The 17,506-nt window shown below is 40.7% G+C and overlaps 1 protein-coding gene across 7 annotated transcripts in view; it reads left to right on the forward strand.

Annotated features, from left to right (window-relative positions):
* NSD1 (nuclear receptor binding SET domain protein 1) overlaps positions 1-17,506 on the forward strand; it is a 183,736-nt gene that overhangs the window by 61,379 nt on the left and 104,851 nt on the right. For all 7 annotated transcript variants that reach the window (XM_066272298.1, XM_066272301.1, XM_066272296.1 and 4 more), the window contains one exon: positions 6,040-6,175. In XM_066272298.1, the coding sequence (XP_066128395.1) occupies positions 6,040-6,175 (136 nt within the window). The remainder of the gene's footprint in view (positions 1-6,039; positions 6,176-17,506) is intronic.

A 17,506-nucleotide genomic window follows, 5' to 3' on the forward strand; every position in this document is an offset into this window, starting at 1 on the left:
TAGTAAATGGAAACTCTATCTTTCTAGATCCTTGAGTTCTGTCCACTCCATATCCACTCCATCAGTAAATTGCATTGGCTCTTTCTACTTCTTGCCCCTTCCACTAATCCCAGTGGTTCACGTAACTGTCATCTCACCTGGATTATTACTACAGTAACCTTTTTTTTTTTTTTTTTTTTTGTATTTTTCTGAAGCTGGAAACGGGGAGAGACAGTCAGACAGACTCCCGCGTGCGCCCGACCGGGATCCACCCGGCACACCCACCAAGGGGCGATGCTCTGCCGTGACCAGAGCCACTCCAGCGCCTGGGGCAGAGGCCAAGGAGCCATCCCCAGCGCCCGGGCCATCCTTGCTCCAATGGAGCCCTGGCTGTGGGAGGGGAAGAGAGAGACAGAGAGGAAGGGGGGGGGTGGAGAAGCAAATGGGCGCTTCTCCTATGTGCCCTGGCCAGGAATCGAACCCAGGTCCCCTGCACGCCAGGCCGATGCTCTACCGCTGAGGCAACCGGCCAGGGCCCTACAGTAACCTTCTAAGCAGGTCCCCGGTCCTATAAGGCTGTTTTCAGTATGACATTCAGAGTGGTCCTTTTATTTTTTATTTTATTTTGTTTTATTTTTAATTTTTTTTAGAGAGAAAGATAGAGGGAGAGGCAAGTATGAGGAGAGATAAGAAGCATCAACTTGTAGTTGCAGGACTTCAGTTGTTCATTGATTTCTCCTTATATGTGCCTTGACTGGGGGGCTCCAGCCAAGCCAGCGACCCCTTGCTCAAGCCAGTGGCTATCTAATCATGTTTATGATCCCACAGTCAGTCCACTGACTGTGAGCATTCACACTGGTGAGCCTGCACTCAAGCTGACGACCTTGGGGTTTTGAGCCAGGGATCTCTGCTCTCCATTTAATCACCAGTGATCAGGCCAGAGTAGTCCTTTTCCTTTTTTTTTTTTTTTTTTTTTTTTTTTTGTATTTTTCTGAAGCTGGAAATGGGGAGAGAGAGTCAGACAGACTCCCGCATGCTCCTGACCGGGATCCACCTGGCACGCCCACCAGGGGGCGACGCTCTGCTCACCAGGGGATGATGCTCTGCCCCTCTGGGACGTTGCTCTGCCACTACCAGAGCCACTCTAGTGCCTGGGGCAGAGGCCAAGGAGCCATCCCCAGCACCCGGGCCATCTTTGCTCCAATGGAGCTTCGGCAGTGGGAGGGGAAGAGAGAGACAGAGAGGAAGGAGAGGGGGAGGGGTGGAGAAGCAAATGGGTGCTTCTCCTGTGTGCCCTGGCCAGGAATCGAACCCGGGACCTCTACATGCCAGGCCGAACGCTCTACCACTGAGCCAACCGGCCAGGGCCCAGAGTAGTCCTTTTAAAACATCAACCCTTCAAAGATATTATCTCAGAATAAGAGGGCATAATAAGGCATGTGTGTGTCTTCCTCTCCCTGAAATATTTCTCTGATTTCATTTCTTATTCTCTTATTTGCTCACTCTGTTCTAGCCACATTGACTTTCTTGCTACTATTTCAAAAATGGTAGATCTGGTTCTCATGATCTCTGATGTGGCATTTTATAATTCAGTTCAAAAGATTTTTCTAATTTTTATTATGATTTATTCTCTGACCTAAAGATTATTTAAAAGTATACTTGTTGGCCCTGGCTGGTTGGCTCAGTGGTAGAGCGTCGGCCTGGCGTGTGCAATTCCCAGGAATCCCAGGTTCGATTCCTGGCCAGGGCACACAGGAGAAGCGCCCATCTGCTTCTCCACCCCTCCCCCTCTCCTTCCTCTCTGTCTCTCTCTTCCCCTCCTGCAGCCGAGGCTCCATTGGAGCAAAGATGGCCCGGGCGCTGGGGATGGCTCCTTGGCCTCTGCCCCAGGCACTAGAGTGGCTCTGGTCGTGACAGAGTGTCGCCCCGGAGGGGCAGAGCATCGCCCCCTGGTGGGCGTGCCGGGTGGATCCTGGTTGGGTACATGTGGGAGTCTGTCTGACTGTCTCTCCCCATTTTCAGTTTCAGAAAAATACAAAAAAATAAATAAATAAAAGTATACTGGTTAATTTCCTAACATAGACATATTATAGTCATGTTTTTTAAATTAATCACTAAATTACATTATGGATAGAAAATAAAAAATATGTCCCAAATGATTTCAGTCCTTTCAAATTGGTAGAGAGTACTGTATGGCCCAACATATGGTAAATATTTATAAATATAAGTATTCCCTGTGCTTGGAAAAAATGTGTAGTCCACAGTTAGAGTGTAGGAATTTATATGTATTCATTAGGTCATGTTTGTTTTTCATGATGTTGAAATTTTTGAACCCTTAGTGATTCTTTTAGGTTTATTCTGATAATTACTAAGAGAGGTGTATATCCACTATGATTATAATATACTAGAAAGCCCGGCGGTTATACAAAATGACTACTGTTCTAGATATTATAAATTGTAATTAAAATGATTTGTGCGAAGGTGTCTGCTAATTCAAACTGAATTACCCCAGGGCAGGCAGCGAGGACACCCCTTTGCTTAGTGCCCCACGGGGTTTCCCCTTCTACTTGCTTAATTGTTTAAAGTAGAGTGCAATGAAGGAAACCACTGGCGGTACATTTCTTTTCTTTTTTTTTTTTTTTTTTTTACAGAGACAGAGAGAGAGTCAGAGAGAGGGATAGACAGGGACAGACAGACAGGAACGGAGAGAGATGAGAAGCATCAATCATTAGTTTTCATTGCGCATTGCAACACCTTAGTTGTTCATTGATTGCTTTCTCATATGTGCCTTGACCACAGGCCTTCAGCAGACCGAGTAACCCCTTGCTGGAGCCAGCGACCTTGGGTTCAAGCTGGTGGGCTTTTGCTCAAACCAGATGAGCCCGTGCTCAAGTTGGCAACCTCGGGGTCTCGAACCTGGGTCCTCTGCATCCCAGTCCAATGCTCTATCCACTGCGCCACCGTCTGGTCAGGCGGCGGTACATTTCTTAAGAGCCACCCCTAGCCCAATAAATAACGGTGGTTAGGAGGCATTCTTAAAAGAAATTACTTTAAGACGTAGTTTTTATATAAAACAGATGATTGCCAATGCAAACAAATGTTCACCTTCCCCCTGACACGCTCAATTTGCGTTCAGCCTTAAATTGTTTCAAAAGCAGATGATTGCCAATGCAAGCAAACGTTCACCTTCCCCCTCACCCGCTCAATTTGTGTTCAGCCGTGGCAACTTTACCCCATTGGCTAGTACAGTTACGCAAGCAACCAATAAGCTATCGGCGACAAACAGGCACTTAAGCCGCATATAATAAAGATTTTTCCTTAATAGTTCTGCCAATTTTTGTTTTCTATATTTTGAGGCTGAATTGTCATTGCCTTGTTTAAGGTAACATAATTTGTGATGGAGGCAGGAGACAGAATTTATTACTGCTTTGTCTGGTTGCATGTTTCTGGCTTCTGGCTTTACCATCAAGAACATTCATGTTCTTAGTGTACAAATGATGTGTTGTGGAATTGTGTACCTGAAACCTGTATAATTTTGTTGATCAGTGTCATCCTAATAAATTCCATTTTTTAAAAAAAATTTATTATTTTTTTTCTGAAGCTGGAAACGGGGAGAGACAGTCAGACAGACTCCCACATGCGCCCGGCCGGGATCCACCCGGCACACCCACCAGGGGGCAATGCTCTGCCCCTCCGGGGCGACACTCTGTCATGACCAGAGCCACTCTAGTGCCTGGGGCAGAGGCCAAGGAGCCATCCCCAGCGCCCGGGCCATCTTTGCTCCAATGGAGCCTCGGCTGCAGGAGGGGAAGAGAGAGACAGAGAGGAAGGAGAGGGGGAGGGGTGGAGAAGCAGATGGGTGCTTCTCCTGTGTGCCCTGGGCGGTAATCGAACCCGGGACTTCTGCATGCCAGGCCGACACTCTACTACTGAGCCAACCGGCCAGGGCATAAATTCCATTTTTTAATAAAGGGCATTTATTTTCTTTCTCAGCTATCTATTGAACGCATGTGTTTAATAGTTATACTTACTGATAATAGAATTACTTTGTAGTAGTAATATGAGGGGAACACGGAACTAACATTATGTCATACATTGAATATGGCCAGATTTGTCATAAAGCATGTAATTATAATGGGTAGTAAATTGTTTTTGGGTAGTTAAAGTGGTTGAGAGTTTGGGATCCAGAGCTAGTCTGCTGCTTAACTAAATAACTAACTACATTACTATAGGCATAGAGTAAAATGAGTAATAATATATAAAAAATAATAATATCTACCTTAAAAGGATTAAAGGAGGAGCAGTGAGGAGGAGCAGTGCCTGGTACATATCAAATACCAAGTAAATGTTAGTTTATTTATAGTCATTTAGGGGTTGAAAGAGGCAAATTTGATATTTAGCAATGATTGCCAAATAGATTAATTGATCACAATTAAAATTATATCAAATTTATGGAAAACATACTCAAATTATAGTTTTCAGTAGAGACAAGTAAGATTTATTTTTCCATTCATTTTGTTATCTTGGTTTTAAAGGTCCAAAGCCAACTAGCCTTGAAGTCATTTTTTTTTTTCTGATAATTTACAAACCAGTAATAAGCAGAAATTACCCCTTGGGCTTTTAAAGATGTAGATTGTCTCATAGTAACTATGTACTACTAATCACAGTATTTTTAATAAGATCATTCTAGGAGAGTTAACTTAGTTCTGTGTGAATACAGTTTTAAAACTTTAATGGTAACTTATAAATCATGAAATTGAGCCCAGTTTTTTGATATCTTGGAGCCTCTCACATTATTTGTTTGAATGACTTTAGTCAATTCATTCAGTGTGCTCTTTTTGAATCCTTAATCTGTGCTAGGCGAATTAATGAGGAGAGATTGTGGAGCTTACCATGTCTTTATAAAGACATAGCATTGCCCTGGCCGGTTTGCTCAGTGGTAGAGCGTTGGCCTGGCATGCAGAAGTCCCGGGTTCGGTTCCTGGCCAGGGCACACAGGAGAAGCGCCCATCTGCTTCTCCACCCCACCCCTCTCCTTCCTCTCTGTCTCTCTCTTCCCCTCCCGCAGGGAGGCTCCATTGGAGCAAAGATGGCCCGGGTGCTGGGGATGGCTCCTTGGCCTCTGCCCCAGGCGCTAGAGTGGCTCTGATCGCGACAGAGCGACGCCCCCTGGTAGGCAGAGCGTCGCCCCCTGGTGGGTGTGCCAGGTGGATCCCGGTCCGGCGCATGCGGGAGTCTGTCTGACTGTCTATCCCGTTTCCAGCTTCAGAAGAATACAAAAAAACCCACAAAAAAACATAGCATTTATAAAAAATCATAATAGTATTTGTACATCCCCTTGGAGTAAATAGAGTTGATTATTCTTTGTACAAGTACTGTAGTGCTTCTGTTGCCTACCCAGAAATATCTCTGCACATTTACAAGTCCTTAGTGTGGTTTGTCCAGGTGGGTTATACAGAGGGTTATACAATCTCTCCTGCATGTCTTGGGAAATTACAAACTTAATTGTTAATGTCATTGCTACAATCTATTCTATAGTGTTCAAGATTGTTTCATTAGAGCCATTATTGTTAATTAATAGGATGTCTATATTAGTTGGGAAAGATATAGAATATCACCTGCAGAAGGGATCACAATCTCTTGACGTTAAAATTTGTTTTTATTGTTTTTTTCTTTTTTCCCCCCTCTGGTGTTGTGTTGTGATCCAAGGCCTAGGGCAAAGATAATTGTTTCCTTGGGATCATTCTGTTTATCTATATATTTCCATTTTTAGCTCTTTATAAGTCAAAATAGTTTATTTATTTTCCTGGAATGGAATGTGGGTAAAATAAGTGTAAATTGAGAGCTGCTACTGTGTAAAGTTTAAATTGAGAGCTGCTACTGTACTGGATATGTTGTGAACAATTAAGACAAATTATTTAATTGTAATTGCTGTTAAACTGAAGTAGTTTCATCTAGAATTTTTTAGGCAGTGCTTTCTCAGAAAGGCTAGTGGGAAGATGATATACTGTTTCAAAACTTCTGATTCTAATTGATGGTCCATGTTTTGTCTGTCTAAAGTGTCATCCCAAGAAAAAGTCAACACCACTGAAGTATGAAGTTGGAGATCTCATCTGGGCAAAATTCAAGAGACGCCCATGGTGGCCCTGCAGGATTTGTTCTGATCCATTGATTAATACACACTCAAAAATGAAAGGTAATATTTGTAATTGATTTTACATGATTAAATACAGTTTGGAATTATAAACCTATAGCTACCTTTAGTATATATAACCCAATTTTTGTTGCAATAACCCACTTTTCCCTTGAGCATTTTGTGAATGAGTTACTAATTTATTTTATCTTTTTGGATTTTTAAAATGTTCGTTCTATTTTATTGTAGAATTTAAAATTTTTCAATTCTTCTGTCTATAGATGTCAGGAAAATGTTGGGCTTATTACCTAATGTTTTTACATTGTACAGAATCACTTCTCAGTGTATTTGTTTTTCTACTTTAATCTTCAGGTTTATATTGTTTTTGTTGGGTTTAAACATGAAACAGTTATAAAACATGCTTATAAGTTATTTTAATTAATTAATTTTTTTTTTACAGAGACAGACAGAGTCAGAGGGATAGATAGGGACAGACAGACAGGAACAGAGAGAGATGAGAAGCATCAATCATTAGTTTTTCATTGCGACACCTTAGTTGTTCATTGATTGTTTTCTTTTTTTTTAATCTTTTTTTTTTTTTTTTTTGCATTTTTCTGAAGCTGGAAACAGGGAGAGATAGTCAGACAGACTCCCGCATGCGCCCGACCGGGATCCACCCGGCACGCCCACCATGGGGCGACGCTCTGCCCACCAGGGGGCGATGCTCTGCCCATCCTGGGCATTGCCATGTTGTGACCAGAGCCACTCTAGCGCCTGGGGCAGAGGCCACAGAGCCATCCCCAGTGCCCGGGCCATCTTTGCTCCAATGGAGCCTTGGCTGCGGGAGGGGAAGAGAGAGACAGAGAGGAAGGCGCAGCGGAGGGGTGGAGAAGCAAATGGGCGCTTCTCCTGTGTGCCTGGCCGGGAATCGAACCCGGGTCCTCCGCATGCTAGGCCGACACTCTATCGCTGAGCCAACCGGCCAGGGCTGATTGCTTTCTTACATGTGCCTTGACCGTGGGGCTACAGCAGACTGAGTAATCCCTTGCTCAAGCCAGCGACCTTGGGTCCAAGCTGGTGAGCTTTTTGCTCAAACCAGATGAGCCGTGCTCAAGCTGGCGACCTCGGGGTTTGAACCTGGGTTCTCCACATCCCAGTCCAACGCTCTGTCCACTGCGCCACCACCTGATCAGGCATTATTTTAAATTTGAAAACCTTGATTTATAGTATTACCATTAGTTACTGTTTTATTGCATGTTCTCTTTGAATCTTAGGTGATTTATTTTTAAAATGCTGTAAGAGAGCCCTGGCTGGTTGACTCAGGGGTAGAGCATCAGCCCAATGAGTGGAAGTCCCAGGTTCAATTCCTGGTCAGGGCACACAAGAGAAGCATCCATCAGCTTCTCCACCCTTCTCCCTCTCCTTTCTTTCTGTGTCTCTCTTAACCTCCCGCAGCCAAGGCTCCGTTGGAGCAAAGTTGGCCCAGGTGGTGAGGATGGCTCTATGGCCTCCGCCTCAGGTGCTAGAATGGCTCTGGTTACAGCGAAGCAACTCCCCAGGTGGGCCGAGTATCGCCCCCTGATGGGCATGCCGGGTGGATCCCGGTCAGGCGCATGCAGGAGTCTGTCTGTCTGTTTTCCTGCTTCTCACTTTAAAAAAATACCAAAAAAAATGCTGTAAGATAGGGGCTTTGTGAAGTTACAGTCTGCTTCCTTTCCCCTCCCTCTCCCCCTTCTCTCCCCCTTCTCTGTCTTATCCTCTCACATCCAATGGCTTGATTAGTTCAAGCATCTGTTCCGGGTGCTGAGGATAGCTTGGTTGATTTGAGCATCAGCCCTAGATGGGCTTGCTGGGTAAATCCCAGTCCAGGTGCATGTGGGAGTCTGTCTCTCTATCTCCCTTCCTCTCACTTAAAAAACAAAAAAAACCCCAAAAAACTCATAAATTGAAGAGAGCTTCCCAGAAAGGCTGAATTCAGATAGCTTCTTACTGGAGAAATGACAAAACATGTTAAAATGGATCTATTTAGTCTTAAAGCTACTTATTTCATATTATTCACTTTTTGCATTTTACATTTTAAAATTTCCTTTTCTCTCTAGATTATGGCAAGCTGTGTAGTCAGCCAAATCTTGGAAAGCTTAAAACTCTTAGTAGTTAACTCTCTATTTTTCTTTGAAGGTCCTTCTTTTTCTGTTCATGTCCTTTATAGCCCATACCTAATAGAAATGTCCAGTGTCATTACATACTTTTATGATAAATAGTACATATAATTTAAAAAGTCAGGTGGTAAAGTCATACAAGCCTTGTTAGGAAAATGGTCTCCTATTGCTATACCACTATGTCTAAGCACCTTCAACTCTTTAGTTCAATTTTTGGATAATTACTTTCATATCTCAGCATTCCATTCCTGTGGATTATTTTTTACTACTTCTTTTTCTTTTCTTTCTTTATTTTTATTTTAGTGAGAGATGGACAGACAGGAAAGGAGAGAGATGAGAAGCATCAATTCTTCATTGTGGCACCTTGGTTGTTCATTGATTGCTTTCTCAACATGCCTTGACTGTGGGGCTCCAGTTGAGCCAGTTACCTCTTGCTCAAGGCAGCGACCTTTGGGCTTAAGCCAGTGACCCTGGGGTCATGTCTATGATCCCACACTCAAGCTAGTAACCCCATGCTCAAGCTGGTGAGCCTTCCCTCAAGCTCAATGAGCCTGTGTTCAACGTGGCAACCTTGGGGTTTTCAGCCTGGGTCCTCTGCATTCCAGCCCTGTGTTCTAGTCACTCTGCCACTGTTGTCTGGCTATTTTTTACTTCTATGCATAGAAGTTTTGAATTAGTTATTTTTATTTTGAAAAATATTTATTAATTGATTTTAGTGAGAGGAAGGGAGGGAGAGAAAGAAAGACAGGAACGTTGCTCTGTTCGGTATGTGCCCTGACGGGAATGTAACCACCAACTTCTCTTCTGGACAATGCTCTAACCAACTAAGCTCTCTGACCAGGGCATGGATTAGTTATTTTTCATCTTTGCATTGGGTCCCACCTCTCACCTCACCTCTGGCATCCTCTTTTTTTTTTTTTTTTTACAGAGACAGAGTCAGAGAGAGGACATATAGGGGCAGACAGAGAGGAAAGGAGAGAGATGAGAAGCATCAATCATCAGTTTTTCGTTGCGACACCTTAGTTGTTCATTGATTGCTTTCTCATGTGTGCCTTGACCATTGGGCTACAGCAGACCAAGTAACCCCTTATTCAAGCCAGCGACCTTGGGTCCAAGCTGGTGAGCTTTTGCTCAAACCAGATGAGCCTCTGCTCAAGCTGGCAATCTCAGGGTCTCGAACGTGGGTCCTCTGCATCCCAGTCCGACGCTCTATTCACTGCCACACCGCCTGGTCAGGCTTGAGTTTTACATTTTTGCAGTTATGTGTTTAGTTTTCAAGAATTCCTTTTTGTTTCCTGCATTTTATTTCATTAATGCAGTATTCTTTTTATTTCTGAACATATTAATGATAGTGTTTGTATAATTATCTTTTGTACTTATTTTGTTTGTTTCATGTTTTTGTGTTTTTGGTTCTCTGTATTTTATGTTTGAGCATATGGGCATTTTCGAACGTGTGGAAGTTATCAACCTTTAATTTCTTTGTGGGGTGGGGCCTCCACCCTGTCCCAGCCCCTAATCAGTACCTTCTCCATTTTTTTCTTGGCTTGGCGAGACTCCTCAGAGAAGTCATTATTCTCCTACCTAAAGAATAAGAATCTGGCTTCTTGTGTTCTGGGAGCCCAGTGAGGGGAAGATGACTGGGTGGTTTTAGCATTCAGCTCACTTTTTACCGCTGGTTTTATTTTTTTGTTTTTATTTGTGGGGTTTTTTTTTTGGTGTACAAGTAGGTTTATAGTTGTTCATATGGAAAATAATACAATAATTAATAAATTATACAAAAGTAAACTGTGTTTCACATACAACTGTAAGCCTACTTTTTTCCACATCCTTATATATGAATGAATAACACTGCCATTTAGTAAATTATTACTGCTGTTAATCCAAGTCAATTGAAATTATTTCTTTTTTTTTAATTAATTTTAATGGGGTGACATTGATAAATCAGGGTACATATGTTCAGAAAAAACATCTCTAGGTTATTTTGACATTTGATTATGCTGCATTCCCATTACCCAAAGTCCAGTTGTCTTCCGTCACCTTCTAACTGGTTTTCTTTGTGCCCCTTTCCTCCCCCAACCCTCTCCCTCTCCTCCCCCCACCCCGTAACTCCCACACTCTTGTCCATGTCTCTGAATCTCATTTTTATGTCCCACCTATGTATGGAATCATATAGTTCTTAGTTTTTTTCTGATTTACTCATTTCACTCAGTATAATGTTAATCAAGGTCCATCCATGTTGTTGTAAATGATCTGATGTCATCATTTCTTATGGCTGAGTAATATTCCATAGTATATATGTCACAAAGCTTTTTAATCCACTCGTCCACTGATGGACACTTGGGCTGTTTCCAGATCTTCGCTATTGTGAACAATGCTACCATAAACATGGGAGTGCATTTCTTCTTTTCAAACAGTGCTATGGTGTTCTTGGGGTATATTCCTAAAAGTGGTATAGCTGAGTCAAAAGGCAGTTCGATTTTTAATTTTTTGAGAAATCTCCATACTGTTTTCCACAGTGGCTGCACCAGTCTGCATTCCCACCAGCAGTGCAGGAGGATTCCCTTTTCTCCACATCCTCGCCAGCACTTATTCTGTGTTTTGTTGATGAGCGCCATTCAGACTGGTGTGAGATGATATCTCATTCTGGTTCTAATTTGCATTTCTCTAATGATTAGTGATGTTGAGCATTTTTTCATATGCCTATTGGCCATCTGTGTGTCCTCTTTGGAGACGTGTCTATTCATTTCTTTCGCCCATTTTTTGATTGGATTGTTTGTCTTCCTGGTATTGAGTTTTACAAGTTCTTTATAAATTTTGGATATTAACCCCTTATCAGATGTGTTGTCAAATATGTTCTCCCATTGTGTAGTTTGTTTTTTTATTCTGTTCTTATTTTCTTTAGCTGTGCAAAAGCTTTTTAGTTTGATATAGTCCCATTTGTTTATCCTGTCTTTTATTTCACTTGCCCGTGGAGATAAATCGGCAAACATTGCTGTGAGAGATGTCAGAGAGCTTACTACTTATGTTTTCTTCTAAGATGCTTATGGTTTTACGGCTTACATTTAAGTCTTTTATCTATTTTGAGTTTATTTTTGTGAATGGTATAAGTTGGTGGTCTAGTTTCATTTTTTTGCAGGTAGCTGTCCAGTTTTCCCAACATCATTTGTTGAAGAGGCTGTCTTTACTCCAATGTATGCTATGCTCTTACCTCCTTTGTCAAATATCAGTTGTCCATAAAAGTGTAGGTTTATTTCTGGGTTCTCTGTTCTGTTTCATTGATGTATGTGCCTGTTCTTATGCCAGTACCAGGCTGTTTTGAGTACAATGGCCTTGTAGTATAACTTGATATCAGGAAGTGTGATACCTCCCACTTTATTCTTCCTTTTCAAGATTGCTGAAGCTATTCGTGTTCTCTTCTGGTTCCATATAAATTTTTGGAATATGTGTTCTGTATCTTTGAAGTAAGTCATTGGTATTTTAATTGGTATTGCATTGAATTTATAAATTGCTTTGGGTAATATAGACATTTTAATGATGTTTATTCTTCGTAACCATGAGCACAGTATATGCTTCTACTTGTTTGTATCTTCCCTGATTTCTTTTATCAATGTTTTATAATTTTCCGAGTACAAGTCTTTAATCTCCCTGGTTAAATTTATTCCTAGGTACTTTATTTTTTTGGTTGCAATGGTAAAGGGGATTGCTTCCTTAATTTCTCTTTCTGACAGTTCATTGTTAGTGTATAAAAATGCCTCTGATTTCTGAGTAATTTTATATCCTGCCACCTTGTTGAATTCATTTATCAGGTCCAGTAGTTTTTTGACTGAGATTTTAGGGTTTTCTATATACAATATCATATCTTCTGCAAATAATGATAGCTTTACTTCTTCTTTTCCAATTTGGATGCCTTTTATTTCTTTTTCTTGTCTGATTGCTGTGGCTAGAACTTCCAGAAATATGTTGAATAGAAGTGGTGGGGAAAAAAAATTAAAAATTAAAAGTGGTGAAAGGGGGCACCCCTGCCTTATTCCTGATCTTAAGGGGATTACTTTTAATTTTTGCCCATTGAGTATGATGTTGGCAAAAATTGAGTATGATGTTGGTTTGTTATAGATTGTCTTTATCATGTTCCCTGTATTCTCACTTTGCTGAGAGTTTGATCATGAATGGGTGCTGGATTTTATCAAATGCTTTTTCTGCATCTATTGAAATTATCATGTAGTTTTTCTCCTTCCTTTTGTTTATGTGATGAATCACATTGATCAATTTGCAAATATTGTATCAGCCTTGCCTCCCCAGAATAAATCCCACTTGATCATGGTGTATGATTTTTTTCATATATTGCTGGATCTTGTTTGCTAATATTTTGTTCAGGATTTTAGCATCTAAATTCATCAGGGATATTGGCCTATAACTTTCTTTCTTTGTGTTGTCCTTGCCTGGTTTTAGAATCAGAATTATACTCGCCTCATAAAAGGAGCTTGGAAGTCTTCCTTCCTCTTGAATTTTTTGAAATAGCTTGAGAAGGATAAGAGTTAGTTCTTCTTTGAATATTTGGTAGAATTCACTTGTGAAACCATCAGGCCCAGGACTTTTCTTTTTTGGGAGGTTTTTTTTTTTTAACATTTTGCTCATTTTCTCTTAGATTTTTTTTTAAAGATTTTATTTATTCACTTTATAGAAGGGAGAGAGAGAGAGAGAGAGAGAGAGAGAGAGAGAAGGGGGGAGGAGCAGGAAGCATCAACTCCCATATGTGCCTTGTCTGGGCAAGCCCAGGGTTTCGAACTGGCAACATCAGCATTCCAGGTCGAGGCTTTATCCCCTGCGCCACCACAGGGGGTTGGTTTGTTTGTTTTTCTTTTTTTTCTTTTCTACTGGGAGTTTTTTGATAACTGTTTCAATCTCTTTTGTTGTAATTGGTCCGTTTAGGTTTTCTGATTCTTCCGTATTAATTTTTGGAAGATTATATGTTTCAAGGAATTTGTCCATTTCATCTAAGTTGTCTAGTTTTTTGGCATACAGTTCTTCATAGTATTTTCTTACAATATTTTGTATTTCTGTTGTGTCAGTTGTTATTTCTCCACTCTCATTTCTAATTTTATTTATTTGAGTCCTCTCTCTTTTTTTCTTGGTGAGTTTGGTTAAAGGTTCATCGATCTTGTTTACCTTTTCAAAGAACCAGCTCCTGGTTTCATTGATCCTCTGTATTGTTTCTTTGGCCTCTATGTCATTTATTTCTGCTCTGATCTTTATTGTTTCCTTCCTTCTACTACCTCTGGGCTTTACTTGCTGTTTTTTTCCTAGTTCTTTTAGATGCAGGGTCAAATTGTTTATTTGAGCTTTTTCTAGCTTCTTAAGGTATGCCTGTAATGCTATGAACTTCCCTCTCAGGACTGCTTTTGCTGTGTCCCATATTATCCCTGTTTTTGGTACAGTTATACTCCTGGACTGTGCTTGGTGTTGCTCAGTCTATAGACCTTTCCATTTTACTCCATCTAGTAGAAAAACCTCTAGGCTGCTCTGGATGAAGGGGAGAGGCAATGATTTGGTGGTTTGTAGTGGATAAGGAAATTTTGGTATCGATGGCTGCTTGATAGCTTTCACACAATTCTCTGTATTTCATCTTCCTAAACTCCAGAAGTAACCAGATGTTCCAGTTCCTGGTCCATTAATAGAAGGATACATAGTGTAGATACAGTTCTTGGCTTTGCTCAGTGATGACTTAGGATTTGGCATACTAGGATCTATTAAGTTAGTAAGTATACTACTTATCCATGGGCCTCCCAGCTTCTAAAACTGTATAGTGTACTTTCACTGCCACATTAATTTATGCTCAGCTGTTCCTCTCTTGTCCTCCCTCTCATTAAATGGACTTATGTCTTAAAAATCTCTTTACTGTAGCTTTATTCAGGATTAACTACAGCTTGACCTGAAAATACTCGTAATTTCATCTTGAACAGACTTTCAACCAATTTTCTTATTAGACTTTTCTGTACTCTACTTTTAGGGTATCTTTCACAAAGCAATCTGAGGATAAATCAGATTGCTTTTGATTTCTCAAAGCTGGCCTGTCATTCAACTCTATTTATTTTAACTCTAATTATCATTTTACTTCCAAGTTTCCCAATTTTTATTGTTGTTTCTCTCTCTTTTTAAAAAGATTTTGTTTATTGATTTTATAGGGGCAGGGTCGGGGGAGAAGTATCAACTCATAGTTGCTTCCCTTTGGTTGTTCATTGATTGCTTGTCATATGTACCTTGATCAAGCAAGCCCATTCTTTCAAGTCGTTGACCTCAGCCATCCAGGCTATGCTTTATCCACTGTGCCACCACAGGCCAGGTAGCATTTCATTCACTTTTTTTGGGAGGTATTTTTCCTGAAGTGAGAAGCAGGGAGGCAGAGAGACAGACTCCCACATGCACCCGACCAGGATCCACCTGGCAAGCTCACTAGGGGGCAATGCTCTTCCCATCTGGGGCATTGCTCCGTTGCAACCGGAGCCATTCTAACTCCTGAGGTGGAGGCCATGGTGCCATCCTCAGCACCCGGGCCAACTTTGCTCCAATGGAGACTTGGCTGTGAGAGAAGAGAGAGACAGAGAGGAAGGAGAGGGGGAGGGGTGGAGAAACAGATGAGTGCTTCTCCTGTGTGCTCTGATTGGAAATTGAACCCGGGCTATCCACACGCCTGGCCAATGCTCTACCACTGTGTCAACTGGCCAGGGTTTCATTCACTTTTAAGGCTGAGTAATATTCTTTTGTATGTACGGAGTTCCTTATTCGTTTTTTGTGCTTTTTTACCCATGGTCACCCATAGTCTAAAACTACTAAATTTCTTCAATCATTAACATAGTCTGCTCCTGAAATTCAACCATTGACATCATAATAGGGTCAGTGACAGAGGATCACTGAGGCAAATGATTCTCCTCTTGATATATTGGCAGATCAGTAACAGCCCAACTGGATGCCATAATGCCTGCTTCATTTACTTCACTTTATCTTATCATGTAGACATTTCATCATCACAAGAAGGTTGGGTATAGTGCAATAAAATATTTTGAGACCACATTTACATAACTTATTTTACTGTTATATTTTATTAGTTACTGTTGTTAATCTTTTACTGTGCCTAACATATAAAATCAACTTCATCATAGGTATGTGTATATAGGAAAAAACATAGTATATATAGGGTTCAGACCTCCAGAGAAAGTTTTGGAACAAACATATCCCCTACAGATAAAAGGGGGTTTCTGTATATTGTATTTTGTTGTCCATTCATCTTTCAGTGAATATTTGGGTTGTTTTCACCTTTTGGTTATTGTGAATAATGGTGCTATGAACATTGATATTCAAATATCTATTCTGACTTTTTATTGTATGTTAAGTCCTTTTGATTTGTCTTTTTTAAAAAAATGTTTCAAATTTTGTTCTTTTAATTCCCCGTCTATTGCCTTAGTGTAGTTTCTAGTCATCTCTAATGTACACTATTTTGGTAATCTCAGGTCTACTGAGTCTCCTGTTTTCTCTTAAATGTGTTATTCAGAGGTCAGGAAGATATATCTTCCTAAGATGCAAATCTGAGCTTCTGACTCCACAGTTTAAAGGAGGCTTCTCATTGCCACCCTAATAATAATCAAGTGGACATGGCATCCAAGCTGTTTCAGGACTAGCTACTGATTTCCCGCGTAGTTTCCCTTTCCTCCCACTTTATGATTTAGTATTCTGAATTACTTATAGTTCCAGCTGTTTTGTTTTATTCATTAATGCCTTTGAGAATTTTGGGCCCTGTTACTGTAATTTTCCCCTTAATAAGCAGTTTACCTTTAAAAATTCTGTTTTGGTGTCCCATTTGTCTTCCACTTAATGTTTTTCACTTTTTAGTGTTATTTCTTGAATGCTTGCTATTGGAATTATCATGCTTTTACCATAACCTACTGTATTTTTCGCTCCATAAGACACACACCCCCCAAAGTGGAGGGGAAAATGCCCGTGTGTCTTATGGAGCAAAAAATACAGTATTTTATTAAATATTTTAACACATTTGGTTCAGAGTATTTTTTTTATTTTCCTTCTTAAAACCCTAGGTGTGTCTTATAATCAGGTGTGTCTTATGAAGCGAAAAATACAGAATTTATTTCTTAGCTACTAGTCAATGAGTTCTTTTCTGTCCTCTCTAATACTGCTGGCATTTCATAGTGTTCAGCCTGTGTTATGTGAATTTACTTATTTATGGGAGAATGATTACTTCTCAAATGGACTTAAGAACCTCTAGATAGGTACATATATATCTTAACAATTTTAATCCGTCATTATGGGTGGTTTCTATTGAAGGATTTAATTTAGTAGGTGGGGGTCTAAGGAGTTCAGTTTTTTCAAAACTTGTTTTGAAAATTGACTAAGCATATTATTACAGAAAACTAACCCAAGTTTATGAGAGCTGCCCATAAATACTTGTTATTCTTTGTTGTTGTTTTTTTTGTTTTTTTAATTTGGTATTTTTCCAAAATGGGGGTGGGGGAGGCAGACACACAGACTCCCAAATGTCCACTAGGGGGCGATGCTCAGCCCTTCTGGGGTGTTGCTCCACTGCAATTGGAGTCATTCTAGCGCCTGAGGCAGAGGCCAGGGAGCCATCCTCAGCTCTGGGGCCAACTTTGCTCCAATGGAACCTTGGTTGTGGGAGGAGAAGAGAGAGATAGAGAGAAAGGAGAGGGGGAAGGGTGGAGAAGCAGATGGGTGCTTCTTTTGTGTGCCCTGGCTGGGGATCGAACTGGGACTTCCACATACCAGGCTGATGCTCTACCGTTGAGCCAACCCGCCAGGGCAGGAATTCTTTGGTTTTATAACTTTGAAATTAGTATTTATAAAGAAGCTTCCTTTGAAATTTACTTGACTTTTCCCGTTACTGTGAAGATGGAAGTCATGAAAGTTCAGAGCTCTTTATACTTGTTCTAAAGTTCAGTTTATAAATCTCTCCTCCCCTTTATTTTTCTTCTTTTCTGTTTCTTTTTCACTCTAAGGGAAGAAGACTTTTCTTTTTTTTTCCCTAGAGATGGTTAGATTGTTTTGTGTGTTTTTTACAGAGACAGAGAGTGAGTCAGAGAGAGGGATAGACAGGGACAAACAGACAGGAACGGAGAGAGATGAGAAGCATCAATCATTAGTTTTTTCATTGCATGTTGCAACACCTTAGTTGTTCATTGATTGCTTTCTCATATGTGCCTTGACCGCG

Source organism: Saccopteryx bilineata, chromosome 4, assembly GCF_036850765.1.
Source record: "Saccopteryx bilineata isolate mSacBil1 chromosome 4, mSacBil1_pri_phased_curated, whole genome shotgun sequence".
NCBI classification, from domain to species: Eukaryota; Metazoa; Chordata; class Mammalia; order Chiroptera; family Emballonuridae; genus Saccopteryx; species Saccopteryx bilineata.